Genomic DNA, 18,825 nt, shown 5'->3' on the forward strand with positions numbered 1-18,825 from the left:
ATTAGCATGCCCTCTTAAGACATTTTAGATAAATGAATATCTTGTTTATTACTTGAATTCACAAGGTTTATTTACTAAGCCTTTATGAAAGCTATTAAATAGGGAGGGAGAAATTTATTTGTCTAAATGCCTATTTGTGATCAATGAGATAATAAGCCTTCTCAGAGATTTTTAAATAAATATATCTTTGTCTATTTACATGATACCCTAGGGTTTCATATATTTTAGAACTCTCCGAGTTACTTTTAAGTAAGATTTCATGTTATCTTTCCCTCATGTGGACTATGTGCTTATGGTCTCACTTGGAAAATTTTGAATTAATTTTTTTTTTTTCTACCCTGTCAGGGTTCATATGAAGATAAACTCCCATGCATTGAAAATTTTGAAAAAGAGACTTTTGTTGAGTATTATGCCCTATTTTGGTCTATATATTGATGGACTCTTTGGGAGAGTTTGAAATATATAGACTATTTATAATCTTGCCCTCTTAATGATTTGTAAATTAAAAGTTATTGTCAACAGAGGTAGAGGTTGAGCCTTAGCTTGGCAAGAGGAGATAACTTCTTAAACATCCTCAAATGGGTGGTCATAAATACATGATAGAGGAAAGCATGATTTGTAATATTTTTATGTGATGGTCTTGAATCAAGAATCATGCATAAGATGAAAAAAAATTGGGCTGAGATTTTTTTATACAAAAGAAAATGTCCTTTAGATATGCATCAATAAAACCTTCACCAATCGAGCTCTATTAATATGTAGATAAGAAGGATATATAAAAACATTGTCTTAATACATTAAAGAGTTCTTTGAATGGTATATCCTTATTTGGGAATTTTTAGTGAGGCTCATGTCATATATTATGGAGTCTTATTGAAGAATTTTTAATAAGGATCGTGTCTAATACTAGGTGCTCTCTGGGGCTTTTGAATGTATGAGGGTGCTCTAAAAATACTTTTTAGATTATGTTGCCCTAAAGTATTCAAATGTAGATATGTCATTCTATTTATTGTGTCTTATGAATTTTCTTCTCTATAAAGGAAGCATATAGAATTGATAGTTTGGTCAAAATCTTGTGAACTATAGTAACTCCTTAGACATCAACATATGCATTGCCTCAACACTGCAGTCCAAATAGGACTTTCAGCTACTTGTTCAATAACAAGAAAAAACAACCCTTATTTTTTTACACCATTCTAGAAAAGAAATGAGGTTTTTCTAATACATTGGCAAATTATAAATTGAAGGATCCACATAAGTACAATCATATATATACATTAACATGAATATTGTTCTTTGGAGTCTACAACATGGGTTGCCCTTAGTCTAAACATGCTTCTTATAGATTAAAAAAAAAACTATCATGTGTTGGGATATTTATAATTTAGTGTAATATAGAACTAATATGATATATTTTCCATGGAAAACTTAATAAGGTGAAAATTTTATAGAGCCTAGCTATATTGAAATATTTTTAATAATGTGTATCAATGATAAATAAGAATGCCCTTCTCTATTGATAAAGATGATATTGATACAATATAATAACCATAAGCTAAGTAATATTTCTCCTATGGTAATAGTAGGAGTATGTGATATAAAACTTGTTATCATGAGATAATAAATGATCAAAATGGTCATTCTCTTAATAGTAGAGAGACTAAGTGTAATATCCATCGTCAATAGATAATTTCTATTGAGGATCATTAATATTAATTTAATTTTCATTTATAAGTCTTAAAGTATTTAAAGAAATCTTGAATAAGTCAAGAAGTAGATTGAAGAAGTAAAATTCCAAGTTAGCAAAATTGCTTTGTGGGCGCCACGACGTTGGGATTAGCAGTACAGTGGAATTAAGCTCTCTTGCAAGAAAATGTGATAACATAGTGTGCTTTGCGGCATTGAGTGGCGCCGCCGAGTCTTCCACTAGTGAGATTCTGGGATACAACGATGTTAGAAAGTTGAGCACCGCAGTGCTATCTCAAGTTCATGGTTTTAAATATTAAAATATCTTAAACCATTAAACTAATCCCATTCTAGCCACCTTGCCAGACAAGAAAGGGAAAGAAGGAAAAGAGAGGAGAATTAAGGAGAGAGAGTTCGGAGGCCAAAACTCAAGATTTATTTGACGGGCCTATTCAGGATATTGTAGAGCACAAGATAGACTCCTAAACATCTATCTCTTATTTCAATTTCAATGAGTTTATAAAAAGTTATGAATGAATATATATATTTCTAAATTTCTAAAAAAAATTCACCATGTAACTATTAATATGTTATTGTATCCATTATTCCAAGCATTTTGGCTATATGAAAGTATCATTGGTTAGTTTTTCCCATGTGAATTTTTTAGTATATAATTGAATTTAGGATTTTCTAGCAATTTTAATAACATGTTCAAGTAAAAGTCCCTCTGAAATTAAAAATTAAAAAAAAAAACCCAGTAAGTATATTTTTAAACAAGCAATGTGACTTTTTACCAATAATACATGCATTATCTGGGCATTATATTAAATTTTCTAACATAACTATTATTGCATTACATTTGCATTATGTAGAACATGACATTGAAGATATAATGATACATAGAAAAGCACACTCTCTGATATGTTATAAACTCTCTGATATGTTATAAGGGCTCAAATATATTCTATTCTAGCCTCATCTATCTGCTTAGTGTGGACGTGGGAGGGATTTTGGCCTCACTTGGTGAAAGCGGGTGTGAGAGGTTATATGGTACTACCATGTTCTAATTTTAACCCCCACTTGCTCTATACAAGTGAGGGAAATTAAAGGGAGGCATAAGTGAAAGTAGAGTTATAAGTATGTATCAGAATATGTGTATTATAATTTTTGCATTACATATGTTAATACTCTAATGAAATAAATTTAAGTAATGTTTTAAATTAAGCATTAGTAAACTCTAAACCTCTGTTTGAATTCTGATGAAAAGTGAATGTGAAGTGCAAGCAAATATCTAAGAATAAATGTTGAATATTGTGTCTGAGAAACCTCTCTGAGGGTGGTTGTATGAATATAAGTGATAACTCTAAAATCAAGTATACATTGAAACCCTCGTAACTTTTATTTTGTTTGCACTTTAATTACTCAATGTAAAAAAAAAATGTAAGTCTTTATATTTTCTTTAAACATTTTTTATTTAATATTTGAATTGGATATTGATATTTGTAATGATTAAGGGAGGAAGTCTACTAAGTTAGTTGTGCTCATTTCATTATTTCTAACATCTCAGGAAAAAGTGAAGGCTCAGCAGTGTAGAAAATTGCAAAAGCCAAATCTTCTGAGTTTAAGTTTTAAGGTTCCATTTTATGATCCAATTTTATGATTTTGATGTATGGATTATTGGCTAGCTCAATTATTGTATATATCTTTTGATGAAAGAATGTGTTTATATTACTTTTATTGTTCGGATTGTGTAGCATCTCTAATTGTTTTTGTGATTATTGAGTAGTAACTATAGGTTTAAGTAATCAAATCCTTTCATTAGATTGTAGAGCATGACACTGAGTGATTAATATTAAAATGTCGAATATTAGTGGATGTACTATGTTAGATATGTTGATTGTAGAAAAATTAAAATGGCATATGATTCAAAATATTGAAAGTTGGGTGAAAATTGATAATCATTTATATCATTTTGCTGATATGAGAGGGGACTTAAATAATCGATTTAGAAAGAATGCATTAGACATTGATGTCTACCAGACTTTGAATATCGATGATTTATAGGCATTGTGTGATGAACTATCAATGATGTCAATGCAAATGTTGGTAACCAATTTTGTCATTCTTTTGATTGCAATAGAGATAGGCTAAATAGGAAGGTTTCCATTGGGAATCGATAATTGACGGAACTCAAACTTTGATGGATGATTAGTACTATGTAGTGGTGATGATGGGAGTCATTTTTAGTTGATGATTATAATCACACGGTGTTGATAGTGAATATGAGTGTTGGTTAATGACAACTGTCAGATGATGGATGATGATTGTTGGTATCAATGTTGAGCAAATTTTATGAATGCCTATTGATGGCTAAGAAGGCTATGAAAATCCCTCTAAGTTTGAGAATTCTCTTAAAAAAAAAAAAAACTTCTATACAAGTAGAAATATAGTATATTTATAGACTTATGGAGAAGGCATACATATCATTTTTAACAAAATAATGACACTCCATCATACAATCTGAAAACATCCTTCTTGAATATGTTATATTTCCTTGAAGACATTACTAATTACTAATTAAATTAAATTCATTAATCTTAATTAAAATCTATAAAATACTTTCAAATTTTCTTAAAAAAATTATATGACCCTACTTTCATTTCTTCTTATCTCTGAAAAGCAAATCACTATGTTTTAATATATATATATTTATCTCTCTGCAAGCAACTAACGATCTCTAAGAGAGCTTTCTTTCAGTCAAAGGTTCCATGCAAAGCCATGCTTGGAAAGACAATGACATTAACCTAACTTGAGGTAATAGGGTCGTTGTTAACCCTTCTTCTTCCTATATTCGTAAACATATCTATGGTGATCTTCAGCTACTGTTAATCAACATGGACACTGCAACTGAAGCTTCCAGCTGCCTATGATTCTCCTAGATTTTATACAGTTGGTACGTAGACACTGGACTCTCTGACTGACTGCTTTAGCTTTAATGAGTGCAAGAAAACTCTCCCACGCTTATAATTTACTCAATATTTATCATTTATATAAACGGGTTTAGGTTGATCTAAGCTCTCAGGTGGGGTAGGATCATATAGCTAATCACCCACACACATGTGTGGTGGCCCGCACGTGACATATCTGTCGGCTTGACCGGTCTTCCTAGAATAAATATAGGCAGCTGTTGCTGTGTTTACATATATAAATCTATAGAGTAGAAATCTGAACCAAAACAAGCCAAATTTGACCACCCAGAAATTGAGCTTCCCTGTGCTGTGCTTGTTCCTTTGCCTTCAATGATTTATAACTATTTCTGTTGAGGATGATCGCGTGATTTCTAGTTCTATCGGATCCTGCGATTTCTGCAAGAGAGAATTAATAGAGGCTATAGCAAAATCTGCTATTACCGTCGGACTTTCGGAGGTAATATATACGTCGGAAAAAGTAGCGGGCGTACCGGCGGCGAATACTCCTGCGGAATTGCCGCCGTTAACTTACTGGTGGATTAGGGTGCATGCATGGAGAGATTGAGAGGGAATTAATAGCTGATCTGAAATAAAAGACTCAGAATAATGCAGTATAGTAGTATACATTCTGAACAGTTGGGAGAATTCTTCACTGAGTTTTTAATTTAGCTCTTTTTTTTTTTCTATTTTATAAGACAACAATCAGTACAATTATAAACTATTTGCTGAGCCGTGCGAGACATAAAATATTAAAAAAAAAAAAACTTTTTGAGAATATCATCTCCGAGGAATATTTCGTTTATTTTCCTATCAGCATTGATTTCTTTTATTTTCTTTGTCGATTATGTGTCAATGGTAGCTGCATATTTGGGGGAGAAGGAGAAGCTTAATTAATCAATGAAGAAATCTTAATGAAAAAATAGTCCTTAAGATGTCCTAATCGTTTTTTTAATATGATGAATGTTATACGAATCAACTTCCTTGAGCATTATTTTTTTTGGTGAAGACGACTAAATAATCTTTGAGGATTTGCTCTGAATTGAAGATTTGGGTCATCATTACAAGATTTTTGGAGCTGAATAAAATTTATGTTACTTCTTAATTAATAGTTCAGCTTCGATTTTCTATCATTAATTATTTGTTACGGCAGTGTGCAATTAGAATAATTAATGATTATAATTACAGGAAATATGAAACAAGACACATTAAATACTCGGTCAAGCTTCAAATTTCAAAGATGAGCTGGTGAACAGTATTGATTGCTCTGTCAATATTGAAGCTGGATGAGAGCGATTCCATGAATATATAATTAACATTATCCCTCATTTCTCCCAAACAAAATAAAAAAAAATTAACATTATATATATGTTTTTGCAAAATGCAAGAAATCAGCTCTTTCTATGCTAAATTATTCAAATTATCATAATTTTGAAAGTATAAGTCTTAATATGTTAATGTTGGGGAATAAAATCACACGCAATGCAACAAATAAGAAAAGAAAGCAATGAAAAATGAACACTAGAATTTAATGTAGAAAAATTGAAAATTAGGAAAAAAATCACGGAAACACAACAAAACAAGATATTCACTTTGAAAATGAGAGAAATTGTATGAATCTTTCTTCTCTCACCTCTCTCATTATTTTTTTTCACTTCACACTTCATTCTCAACTCTGACATAATAAAGCGACATACATATAGACGCAACCCTTCAAGTAAAGCATTAAAAATAAAAGAAAATTATCCTGCCTGATGCGCTGCGACACACGGGTTTGGAGCGTTGTGGCGTTGTAGCCTATAACGCTGTGGCACTGAGCTATATATCGCCAGAAAACCTGAAATAGTGCAACACTCCAACATACAACCAACATACAGCGTTGCAATGCTTGTACCGAAAATTAACTATAAATGCATTTATTTTGGATTATATTTTTAATCATTATATGCATTCATTAGATTTAAACGAGAATTTGACTTTTAATAGGACACAATGGAGAAAAAGGATTCATGTAGCCGACCCCACGTAGTGGGATAAAGGCTTGATGTTGTTGTTGTTGTTGTTGTTGTATATGTTTTATTAAAGACTTTTTTGAACCGTTATAATTTTTTGTAATTATGATTGTAAAATTATTGTAGGTAAAATGTTTTTCTTGGAAGCAATTATAAAAAATAGTTTCATAACATAATTTTTTTAAAAGTAACAAATAATAGCCAACAAAATTATAATTACATGATAAAAAAATTATACCAAATAATTCATGGTTCAATATAATTTTGAATTAAAATAAAGCTCAAAGTTGACCTTTTTAAGTTTGCACAAACTTTAACGGTCCTCTGCATCTAACTCTTCTTTTTAGTGTTCCGTCCATTCCCAACCCCCACTTCATTTGGTCTCTTCGGACCGTGGCCAGCCATGCTTACGTGGAATATATAAATAAATTATATTTTGTAATCACTCCGAGATCCGTAAAAAAACCTATGGGTTGCAATATGGTGATGTCAAAGCTCATGAAACACGTTGGCCCACGTGGAAGAGAATCCCTAAGAGAACCTCACACTACAGCGTGCAAAAACTTTGTTCTTTTTCTTCCTTTTCACTTTAATGGCTCGCCGGCCAAAGAGATTTACGTTCTAATAAAAAAATGCATTCAAATTTATTTATTTATTCAATTTTTTTCTTATAAATAATTTGAATAAATGGATGGATTTTTCTTTTCTGAAGAAGGAATGATTTTTAAGGAAGAGTGTCTCCTTAAGATTTTTGTTGAGACTATTTATTATTTTTTTTAAATAGTTTTTTTAGTATTAAAATTTTTAAAAAATATTAATAATGAAATCTAAGAGTTTATATAAAAGAAATTAGTGGAAGTATTAATTAGGATTTTGAGAATTTAATTAGTGTCATAATAGATTAATAATTAATTATATTTATAAATTGGAGGCATCAGCAAATTAATTAAATAAAACTTTTAATTATGTAGGTCTAATTTAATCATTAGATATTAAATAAGAATAAAAAAATTAATTACTTAATTAAGTAAATGCAAATTAGCATTTTAAACAAATTATATACCAATGATTAAGATAATAAGTTAATTAATGATCATCCAATTACGTACGTAATTATAAGAATATTATTAAATCTGGTCTATCGGTCATTAATTTCAAATTAGTTACAATGATAAAAAAAATAGGATATAATTACACTAGAGATAACTCATAACAGATGGTAATTATAGTGACCGCCCCTTCTCTGAGAACTATTACTTTGAAGGCTCAAACTTTTTTGAATCTTTGTCTCGAATACTCCAATAATTTGTATTTCATTTGCCTCTAAATATTCCTTTTAGAGAGAAGTTTGTCCAAATATAATTATTTGGGCATTGTCTAATATTTATATTCAATTTATTTGATAAGCAATGAACATTATTTCAGTAAATATCATAATCTTGCTCATTAAAACTATTGATATGTGACCATCAATGTTCTTATTTATAATATTGGCAACAACAATGTGGTATATTTAGTTTGAAAATTAGAGGCCTAGGCTTCATTTTGGATGGCTTTCTTATTGTTTTGTAAAGCTACTTTTCAGTACAAAAATTTCTTGAAAGCATAAAAAAAAAACAGCGGTCTAAAGCTGTTCCAAACGAAGCCTTAGTTGGGGATGAATGATTTTTATAGCCCAAGTCAATTCATGTATATGTAGGTGCATGAAAGGGATAAACGTTGGGTTAGGATATCCTAAGCCAAATATGGATATGATAGGTTTCTTGATTAGTAGATTTAGATTAAGATTAGTGTAATCTATGATTAATTAATCAGCTTTTATGATACACTCATGTTAAAATTAATCATGATATTCTCAGACAAATATCTTCAAGGCTTGGTTGATTTTTTTTTTCTTGGAAAGCTTTGATCTTCACAATTTATAATGCATAAACACAAACTTAACTTTAGAATGTCTCATATTTGGCATCAAGGAAATATTTGTGTCGATTGGGTGGCCAAAGAAGGGGCCAACTCTTTAATTGTATACACTTCACTTTAACGTTGATTCTTACTTAGGAATTCTCAAGGGCATGAACAAAATGGATATTTTGGGTATTTCTAATATTAAAAAATAGCCATTGATCGACCTCTATTCTTTGTTGCTATCCTATTTCTGATATCCTTTTGTTAGTGCTGATGCCTTTTTGTTAGCTCCTTGGTGTTGGTTCTCCTGCTATGTTATCTTGTTGTTGGTTCTGCTCAGCTTCCTAATGGTGGACTTTGGTTTTCCTGGTGTTGTTGGAGTTTTGATATTTAGCTTATTTGTTTTGTTTTGTTGGTTTTGGGGTGTAGATGGGCCAGATGTGTTTCTTAGTCTAATGATTCTCTATGCCTTCATGTTGATGTTGGGTATTGCCTCACCCCTGCTAGTATTTATAGTCTTCAGTTGTTTTACTTATGGTTCTCTAGATCCTTTGCTAATTTGGTCCTTGAGCTTTGGCATCGATCCCTTCTGGTTGGGAATTTATGGACTGCTTTATGGGTGCTTATGTGATCTGAGTTTCCTCCTGGCTTCTTGATGTTGGGAATTTTTTTCTTCCCTAAATATTGATGATGTTGTTCTTTATTTTATTTTGGTTGATGTTTTTGATACTTTCATGGATGGTGGTGGTGGTAGTCTTGATGTTATTCATTACACTTCTCTTCCTGGGTTTCCCTTTGGTGTTAGTGATTAGGAATTCTAGGAGGTTTAATAGGTTTGTTTTTCTAGTATTTCGTCCTTTTGTTTTGACTTTTTTTGTGTATTGTTTTGTAGGATATTGTGCTTTTATCCAGAATGCTCTTCATACCTATCTATCTTTGGCTTTGGGGATGTTTCATCTTCAATTTTTTGGACATGGCTTCTTGCTAGCTAAATGCGTATTTTGATTATTTTTGTAACTTAGGTTGGAATCAAGGTCCCTAAAGATTTTTTTTTTCTTTCTGTTGTAGCATTTTTAGTAGTAGTGGGCAAGGCAATGGATCATTTTAGGGGGACACACACACACACAAAATGTAGACATTTGTCACTCCTTTTGAGGAAAATTGTGTATTCATGTTCTTGTTGATGACCTTGAATTTGTTTATTTAAAGATTGATTTTTTATGAAGGAGATTGACTATGTGATTAAGATAAAGAAGGAAATGAAGCCATAGTGTCAAGTGGTACAAGTTGAGGAAGAATATATGATTACATTGATGATGGGATGTTATTGATAGTGTTTTTGCCAACTAATCTTTTTTTTAATTCATTTATAAATTGGGACATCATGCCCAAAACGATGAAAGTTAGCACAAAATACTAGATCCCTTTCAACCATCAATTTTTGCATATAAATACAATTCTTAGAATTAATTCATATATTATTAGAAGATTGCTGGGTAAAATCAACGTTAATAAGCACTATAGCAATCGAAGGCGTTATTTGTGCAATAGTAGGGGCATCAATAAGTAGAGGTTTCCCAAATAAAGAAGCTAGAGTAAAATGAATCTTTTAGTAAAACAGATCATGAAGCCTGTGGTGTAGAAATGAACTCCACATTATAGCTAGGTGCAAGTGGACATTCACTAAAAGATCAACGTTCTGAGTCCATTTGCTAATCCTCATGAAGAACCAACGAGATCACCTTTTGTTGAGTTCTTCCCATAGGCCAGGAAGCATCTGGGGAATAAAACTCTTCCTCACAATTTCTCTTGACTCGATTTCTGGTGCCATCTCTTGACTCGATCTCTGGTGCCATCTCATCTCGTGATCATTGTGGTATATATCTAACGATAATTATTGTGGTTTACAAAGTTTGAATTTTTTTATTTAAAGAGCACTCCATAGAAATATGATTTTGCTAATCCTCATGAAGAACCAACGAGATCACCTTTTGTTGAGTTCTTCCTATAGGTTAAGAGGCATCTGGGGAATAAAACTCTTCCACAGTATTTCTCTTGACTTGACCTATGGTGTCATCTCATCTCATGATCAATGTGGTATCTAATGATCATTATTGTGGTTTACAAAGTTTGAAATTTTTGCTTAAAGAGCACTCCATAGAAATATGATTAGAGATTTCTCAAATTAAATTATACCCTGATACATCAATAATATGTGTGTGTGTGTGTGATATTGAAATATTTGTTAAATTATATGGTATGATTACAAATAAAGTATTATTCAAAATTAAAAAAAAAACAACATAATTTTTTCATATCTTTTTGAAATAAAGATTTCATTTTTGTTTAGCTAAGTACATTAAGGATATTTGCATAACTATATATTATTAGAAATTGTGAAAATTTTAAGAAAAATATTAATATTAGTACAAAGTTTTTAATAAATTACATAAAAAATTAAAAATATCACTAGCCATTTTTTTAGTTGTCATATTCTTAGATAATCTATATTTACAAGTTACAATTTCAATAGTGCTAGTTATTAATTATTAGTAAATTTGCTTAAGAAAATTCAATTTTTAGTCATTGAAATCAAATTGGGTGGGTCCACTTGTGAAAGCTCAAGTCTACCATCAATCAATCAAAGGAAGCCTTCCAAAAATTTTCATAAAGTTTTAAATTATTCCTCTTTTAAACTAAAAACAACATAATAGGTGGTCACCTCATCAAAAATATGACATAGAAAATATTAAATAAATAAAATAAGTGCTTTTGGAGCTTGGAAGCGGCGATTCATGGCTCTTTGTGCGTAGTGCAGTAATATGTTGGTGCAATTAATTTAGGTTTTCTTCCTCTTTTCTTTTAATTTTCCCAACTTACTAAAAACTTGGAAGGTTTGAGGCTTTCATCTAAGTTAAATTTTTCATTATATATATACTTTTCAAATTAAGCTGCCAACAAAGACATATGAGTAAGGTTTCGTTTGGGACAAATTTTTTATTCGTTTGCTTCTCATACCGCAACCACAATTTCTATTTGATCATTATTTTTTCCGTTGCTTTTAAAAAAATTTGCACTAAAAAGTTGATTTCTTCAATAACTTTAAAAAATTACTTTCTCTATAATAATTTTACATAGCAGTAAGAAAGTTTTTCCAAATAAAACATAAAATATGATAAATTAATATATATACATAAATGTCAATTAATTTTTTATGATTATTAATGTATTATTCTATTTTTTAATTATTTATATCATCTTAACATCATCTTATTGTGATATATAAAAAAAAATTAAGTGATTTATATAAATATGACAAATTCTATGTATTTAAGAATGTGATGCATAAATATTTATATTTATTTATATACAACTTAAATATTTAAATTAAATAAAAATAATAAAATATCACTAATTTTAACTTAGTTAATATAAAGTACATATTATCATAAATTTATTTTGAATGTAATGTGGAAATTAAAATAATATAAGTAAATATAAGAATACAGGTGTTAGATATTACATAAATAAGTTTATAATATGTATGTGAATCCTTAATGTAAGTTTTGTAGAAGAATTATTATGATAGTAATTATTAAACAATTAGATGGAATCTCAATAAAGACAAATTCACACACACATGCATGCATCATATATGCAAGCTTCGAACATAAGACGTCTTGACTAACAACCAAAACTCCCAACCAACATATATTAAAATGAGCTGCTAATAAAGATAATATGTTAATGTAGCATAGAAATATGAGCTATTTATTGCTTAGAGGAGTGCACAAAACGTCGATTTATTAATGATATTGTTTATTTGAATTAAAATTATTAAAAAAAAAGTGTTCCCACCTCATTCAAGATGAGTATCAGCTGCAGCTCTTGTTTTTATTTTTTTCCAACAAACTAAATAAATATTTTAAGATTAAAAAATTAAGATGTATATTAATGCAGTTTTTATTTCTATTTGATGCATTTTTTTGTCTCTTGAATTACATTCAAGCCTAGTCTACTTCAAATAAGCCAGACTTGCACAATTAACCTAACTTGCACATTGCAAATAATCTTTTTCCCATCCAACGTACAAATCATTCTGACTAATTTACACCAACAGTCAAGCTGAACAAACCGGAGAAATTATTCTGTGCAGAGATCAGACGTAGAACGTCGTCCGGAGACCAACCAGAATGCACCACATCGGCAGTATAGAGCAACGGTGCTGAGCGTGGTACAGAGCAAGGGTGGCATGACACATTCTGGTTGGCCTCTGAACGGCTTTCGGCATCCACACAAAATAATTAATCGGGATAAAGCCACCTAACTATAATTTTAAAAAAAAAATCAGAAAAAACTGCTTCACCAAACAAACAAAAATGGGTTGGGTCAGTGTTAGCTACGTCTCTTTTGTTGAGGCCCTCTCATTGGAATCTCAATTTAGTATATTTACATGAGATGAGTTGAAGAAGGGCCACCACATGGCTAAAATAATGAAGCTTGTTGGCCACTAGGGAGACCACTCTAAATTAATTATTCCATGCTAAATCATCCATCCCCCCTTCAACCATGTGCTTATAAGTAAACGTTTGGTGAAACACCTAAGCCTCCAAGAAAACAAAGAGAGAGAGAGAGTAAAGCAAAAGCATTCAATTACAAACACTTGAAAGCACAATGACAGGTCTTGGCTCTCCTTGTGGAGCGTGCAAGTTCTTGAGAAGAAAGTGTGTGAGAGGCTGTGTATTTGCCCCTTACTTCTGCCACGAACAAGGAGCTTCACATTTTGCTGCAATTCATAAGGTCTTCGGCGCCAGCAATGTCTCCAAGCTCCTGATGCACCTTCCGGTCACCGATCGATCCGAGGCCGCCGTGACCATCTCCTATGAGGCCCAAGCTAGGCTCCAGGACCCTATCTATGGCTGTGTTGCTCATATCTTTGCTCTGCAACAGCAAGTGAGTATAATTAATTACTCTGCATCATACTATGTTGATCATCATCTTAATCATTTTCAGATAGTATCTATGTTGTTTCAGCTAAAGAATTATTTTCTTCGCAGGTTGTTAGTTTGCAAGCACAACTTGCTTCTTTAAAGGCTCATCAAGCAGCTCAAGGGGTTGGTAATAATAATATTATAGGCTTAACCGAAGCTTCCATAGCTCAAGAAGCTGGGAAAGCCTACAATAGATACGCATCATATCAGCAAGATGTGCAGGGATTAATTATGTCTCAGGCAATCGATGAAAGAACAAACCAACCATCAGTTTCAAATCACATGATGAACTGTGAATCTTCGTCTCAAGAAGATCTCATCTCTATGAGCGTGGAAGATGAATCATTTTGTGGAATGAGAGCTGCTTATAATTATCATGACCTGGAGGACCTTCAATCTATAGCCTTTGCCTATCTGCATCGTTCTTGATGAGTAGCAGACTTTGTTGGCAACTTGATAAGTGAATAATAATATTTTACATTCTTGAAAATCGTGCATTCTCTTTAATATGATCATTTCCTTGTACTATATACAGTTAATTAATAATAATAATAAGATTATCATTTCTTAAGCTTCTGATAAACAAAATATACAGTAGGAAAGAACAGTTGGGCATATTATTATATAATAAATTGATTGGTGCATTGTCATATGGAGGACAGTAGGGAATGGCACGCACTAAATGATTGATTAAGTTATTGGCATTGATGATTCAAGAGAAATACATAAAATAAGACAGCAATGAAATCTCGTACAGTATATGATTTTAATGATTTTTTTAACTAGTTGGCGGTTGAGATGCCACGCACTAGGTTTATTTCAGTTCTGCAGGTGAAAGTACAAAGTGTGTGATTGTAGTTCAGAGAATCTACAGATCGATGAGCAGATACGCTTGCTGACATGCACTTACTGTTTTAAAAGAGCACACTTCAGTTTTTTCAGAATATATCAATTGTTAGGTAAAATGACACCAACGCATCAAATAGAAAATCGATAAACAACATATAACAGCATTATGAAATTATGAGCAAACCCCATCGGATTTAGCTGGATTGGTGGACAAGCATGATTAGAAACCTCTCATCTTGAATTCGATTCCAAACTGTGGGGCTAGTTGCAAGTGGGCTCGTCGAGGGATTAGTCAACCTGCCAAGCACCTCTGAAGGAGACGACAGCAGGTAGATACTCCTATTCTAAAAAAAATTATGAGCAAACATGAGTGAAGAGAGAGACAATTAGTTTGGAGAAATGGTCTTTTATATGTTCTAATAATATTTAATATATATATGAGGTATGTATTTATAAGTTGAAAATGTTTTGATTTTGTGGGGGAACGTGAGAAGTAATATTTGTCTTTTAAATTTGGGTATTTGAAACGAAAATCTGAAAGGAGGAAAGATTCATCAAATATATTATCTATAATAATTTTTTTTTTTCACAATTAACTCAAGAAAAAATCTTGGCTAAGATATTCTGAGTTAGGTACAAGATGTATGTAAAGCACTTTTTTTTAATTATAAGACTACTCCTTTTTTTAATTTACGAGATAATATTTTTCATCTTGTTGAGACTTTATGTTACCTTATTTTTTGTCTTTGCAAAATAGAAAAGATCTTCTTTAAGCTCAAGTGTTTTACATCTTGATCTAAAATTAATTTATAATGTCCTAAACCAATTTATTTTACCACATAAATTCAATTATCTCATAACAAGAAAAATCGTCAACCCACAACAACAGAAAGTGTGTAAATGCACGAATTTACTCTAAATACATAGAAATAACAAAGAGAGATGAAAGCATAGATCTAACTTTGTAGATCACAATATAAAGGTTCATCAAAGTCATGCTTCATATAGATACAAAATGGTAGGATTAGATTTCATGATAAGGAGTTAGAGGAAAAACATTAGTGTTCTTCACTATGCTCATTGTGCCTATAGGTAGAGGAGGGGGAAAAACATTAGTGTTCTTCATTATGCTCATTGTGCCAACAGGAAAAATGACAAATTTTGGCGGTAATTTCCGTCAGAAAATGTGGAAAATCCGTCGAAAAAGTAACTTTCTTGCGGAATTTCAATATGTTCTGACAATAAAATGTACGTCGAAAAAAATTCTACGGTGAAAAATTTTCGCCGAAAAGATTTCTGATGGATTTTCGGTAGATACAGACGCGAAAAAATAATGTTTTCGTGTTGAATTATAGGTAGAATATTCCGCTGAAATTGCCGGCTGATCACCCCCGCCGAAAAAAAAAACTGTATAAACTTGTCATATCATCATTTCTGACGATTTTTTGTTAGAAATATGCAGCACAGCCCAAAAAAAAATCTAATCTTATCTCAATTATTGTACAACACAATATTTCTACAATCACATACAATCAAAAAAATTAAAGTAGCCTCATATTTCAACATCTGGAAAAATTTTGATTAAAAAGTAATTACGCGTTTAATCAAAAGTAAATGTTATACAATTATTAAAAATACTTCTAAGATTAAAGTCTAGTTCTTATACAATAAAAACTCAACATAAAATTTACAAACACAGATGGTTTAGTTAGAATCTATATCATCATTCTCCTCATCTTCCAATACTAATTGTTTTCCACTAAGTTCTTGTGCATTCTTTGAAGCTCCTCCAATATCTGACTTTGTTGTATCTGCATATGCATCTATATGTGGTCTTATGATTTTCGAACATGCTCAAGCTCTGTTGTAAGGGCAGCCACATGTTAGATATATAAACTCTTCTAATTATTTGTAGAGAAGTTGAAGCCACCAGAGGGCGCTGTCCCTCGTACGCGTAAGCTTGCAAGCCTAATCCATAAACTCATCTCTTCTACATTCTTCCTATCGCTTGTAGCCAAATGAGGTAGTCGGAACAATCTGCAGATCGCTCACCACATCCAAGCTGGCTCTCTTAAAGCTATATATATTGATCATATAAAAAATAACATAAGATTAAGTAATTTATGATTGACATTTAAAATATTTCTCTTAAAATTATAAACTTATATACTCATATAGGGCCTCCTCGCTCGCTCGTCCACCCACTTTAAGAATTTTTTGCGTAATTAGATGGAGGATGAGGCAGAATGCTAAAGTAGGGCCTTCTCGACAGTGAAAATTTCTGCCGAATAATTCACCGACAAACTTAAAATAGGCTAAACTTTCCACCAGAAATTTCTAGCAATAATTTTCATCAGAAATCCCTCATAAATTTTCATTACCAAATCTGCCAATATTCCCCCACTAATTCCAAAAGCTTATGATCCATAAAAAATTCCACTGAAAATAGCTGATTTTCATGTACAATATGCATATATGAAGCTTTGTAAGCTACAAACTTAAGAAACAAACAAACACACTTCTTAAAATATTTGTAAATCAAAGCTTGGATGACCACTCTCTTAAAATATTGAAAATTTCTTTAAACCATAAGTGATACTTTCCTTACAAATAGAGATGGTAAAAAACTAGCTATTAGTATTATATTTTCCTTTTTTATTTCATGACACTCTCCTTTAAGAAATACTTTGGTGATCACATAGCTCATTGAGTTAAGTTTTGTATATATTTTATTTCTTTCTCACAGCTTATCATGCTTTATTTATACTTCTTATGATTGAATGAAAAATAATATTTTTTGTCTTTATAAAATTTGTGTTATAAGATCTTGGTGTACTTCTATTTGTAAGATTGATTTGTGAATCAACACTTAAAATTTATAAGCTCGTATGACATATCTTTTGCTCTATGTATAAATATTTTTATTTATTTGCACTATCTTTTCAAACCCTAACCACTTCAACCCTCACAAAATTGAGACATATCACTTTTGTATAAAACCCTAGCATCCATTATCAATTTATTTTGATCAGTAGTCCATTCCATATAAAAATTTTAGATGTTTCTATGCGCGTATTCAATTAACCTAAAATTGCATCCATTAGTTAAGTAACATCAAAAATCTCTATAAATTGAACCATGGCCTAGTGGTTCAAACCCTACTCATCATATGTCAAGTGTTGGATTTCTCTACTCATCACATAGTTTCTCAATTTTCAGAAAAAAAAAAAAAGGTGTGGATCTCTTTGGCTTTTGTATCAAGGATTCATTCATTTAGTGAATATTTAGGGTAATCATTCTAGGTCTAAGACGATTGATATCTCTCAAGTTATCAAGTCGAATCCGATTCAAGTGGTGGAGCATCAAATACAATTTAAGTGGAATTGCCTTTGGCATAGAAATGGTCATGATTTGGTAGAGTTTGATCAAAATATAATCAAAGCAAAACAACTTTGCACTAGGAAATAGAATGAATTTAGGTCTGGTGTTTATTTGATTCAATTTTAAGTTGACATACAAGATCTAAACATCCAAGTGACACCAAGTGTTCAGTTTAATCCTTAAATTAGAGACAGACATGTAGGTGACTTTCAGAACGCACCAAATTATCTCAAGATTACTTTTCTTTCTTGGTTTACTACTTGTGGTAAATTGCCTTGTCCCTCACACCTATAGAAAGTTAGATCTCCTATTTTCTTGTAGTATTTGTGATGATGATGAAATGAGTATTTATAATTTGTTCTTCACTTCTTCTCATGCACTCTCATCTTTGAAGCACTATAGAGCTAAATTTTAAATTAAGTACTATAGAGCTAAATTGTCCCTTCTCTACATTATTGAACTGTTATAATGTTTGATGTCAAGCTTCATCAATGCCAAACTTCTCATCAACTTTTAAATATTTTCAATAAAAATAATATTTTTGTCCCTTCAAATTTTGATATGAAAGCTCTTCTTTGATACTCTATACTACGTAGAGCATTTTTATATTATTTTTAAAGCAATTTTTAACATATTCATTATATAAATAGATATTTTTAATAATTTATTGATATGATGATTCATGCAAAGATAAGAGGATGGGATAATAATATATCTTCTCATAATTTATATTAGCGATATAAATAATAGGATGTAAGAATATTTCTCTAATTTTTATATATGATGCTTTATTTTATAAAAAATTGTGTGCTTTAAAATTATTTTTTTATCAACAACTTTAAGGTTTCTTAGCTTTAGAACTTAACCAATCTACACTAGGAGTTACTCTTCAATATTTGGCATGCATTATCATTCAATAAACTTAGTCTTTACTTATCCTTAGTTATTTATCTTATTATTATTATTATAATGTCCCTGAAAAATAAGTGGTAGCTATTTATTAACCCTATAATAAATAGGGTTAGGATTTGACTT

At 31.0% G+C, this 18,825-nt stretch overlaps 1 protein-coding gene across 1 annotated transcript; it reads left to right on the forward strand.

Moving 5' to 3' along the window:
* The first annotated feature begins 13,243 nt into the window (after positions 1-13,243).
* Positions 13,244-13,989, forward strand: LOC110099961 (LOB domain-containing protein CRL1-like). Its single transcript, XM_020827303.2, has 2 exons — positions 13,244-13,522; positions 13,627-13,989. The coding sequence occupies exons 1-2, from the start codon at positions 13,244-13,246 to the stop codon at positions 13,987-13,989; spliced, it is 642 nt and encodes a 213-aa protein (XP_020682962.1).
* The last annotated feature ends 4,836 nt before the right edge of the window (positions 13,990-18,825 follow it).

The sequence above is a fragment of the Dendrobium catenatum genome, unplaced genomic scaffold (assembly GCF_001605985.2).
Source record: "Dendrobium catenatum unplaced genomic scaffold, ASM160598v2 fragScaff_scaffold_334, whole genome shotgun sequence".
Taxonomy (NCBI): domain Eukaryota; kingdom Viridiplantae; phylum Streptophyta; class Magnoliopsida; order Asparagales; family Orchidaceae; genus Dendrobium; species Dendrobium catenatum.